A 1128-nucleotide genomic window follows, 5' to 3' on the forward strand; every position below is an offset into this window, starting at 1 on the left:
CAGAGGACAGAGGAGGACAAATATAGAGAAAATGAAAAAGAAAGCAGAAGAGAGAGAGAGGAAGAAAGTGAAAATAAGGAAAGGAAGCACACAAAGAAATAGACACCGAGAAAATATAACAATGAGAAACACCGTAATGAGGGAAGAAGAAAAAAAAAGAAAGAGAGGATGATGATGAAGAAGACGCAAGAGTAGTAGTTGTGGCTGTTGACATTGTAGGATCTTGCAAATAAGTTGACAACTTAGTTACATTCAATCTTGTTAGCATAACTTTTGGTAGCAAATTAACCTCAGGAACTGTTGGAATGTATGGTATTGATGAAACCAATATTTTTGTGATGCTAGTTGTCAAAGTTGTGGCAGACCTTGTGGCTGCTGAGGTTATAGCTACCGTTGCTGCTGCTGCTGCTGTTGTGGCTGCGTTGGATGCTACAGAAACAGATTTTGACGATTTCACACATGTTGTCGATGTTTTTGTTGACGTCGTTGCTTTTGTTGATGTTTTGGGTTTGGTATTCTTCGATTTTTTGGTTTGCTCTGTTGTGAAAATGCTCCTGTAGGCCTGAGCTAGACTTTGTCTTGTTGCAAAAAGACTCTGTGTAGTTGATATTGTAGTGCCTAACGTTACTGTTGTTACTGTTGATGTCATCAATAATGTTGATGATGCCTTTGTAGCAGTTGTTGTTGCTGCTGTTGTTGTGGTTGTTGTTGTTGGAGCCGATGAAAATGCCAGTAATGGTGTTGTCTGCTCATGAGATGGACGACATCTCTTCTTTTTATTCTTCATCAAATCCTGTTTTTTGACTACTTCAACTGAATCCATACAGCGAGATGATGATAACATAGTGTCTATTGTTGTTGTTGCTGTTGTTGTTGATGTCATTTTTGTTCTGTCGCCAACATTTGTCACTACACTATCGTTACCATTTGTTGATGCCATTTTGCCATCATCTTTTGTTGATGTTTTGTCGTTGTCAGTGGAAAAATTTTTTGTTGATGTTTTGCTGTCAATAACGACTTTAGTTGACGTTTTAGCGTTGTTGTTTGACTTAAAATACTCATCCTCATTCGATAGTCTAGTTAGTTTTACATTCTTCAATAGTGAATGACCTGATACTTTTTCTTTCT

The 1128-nt window shown here is 37.6% G+C and overlaps 1 protein-coding gene across 1 annotated transcript; it reads right to left on the bottom strand.

Annotated features, from left to right (window-relative positions):
• Positions 1-365: 365 nt before the first annotated feature.
• Positions 366-690, bottom strand: HELRODRAFT_184767 (hypothetical protein; the record flags this gene model as incomplete). The annotated part of the gene is made up of 1 exon (XM_009023972.1): positions 366-690. A coding segment is annotated over one exon (325 nt), but the record flags the coding sequence as incomplete, so codon positions are not given.
• Between the last annotated feature and the right edge of the window lie 438 nt (positions 691-1128).

Source organism: Helobdella robusta (assembly GCF_000326865.2).
Source record: "Helobdella robusta unplaced genomic scaffold HELROscaffold_3809, whole genome shotgun sequence".
Taxonomy (NCBI): Eukaryota; Metazoa; Annelida; class Clitellata; order Rhynchobdellida; family Glossiphoniidae; genus Helobdella; species Helobdella robusta.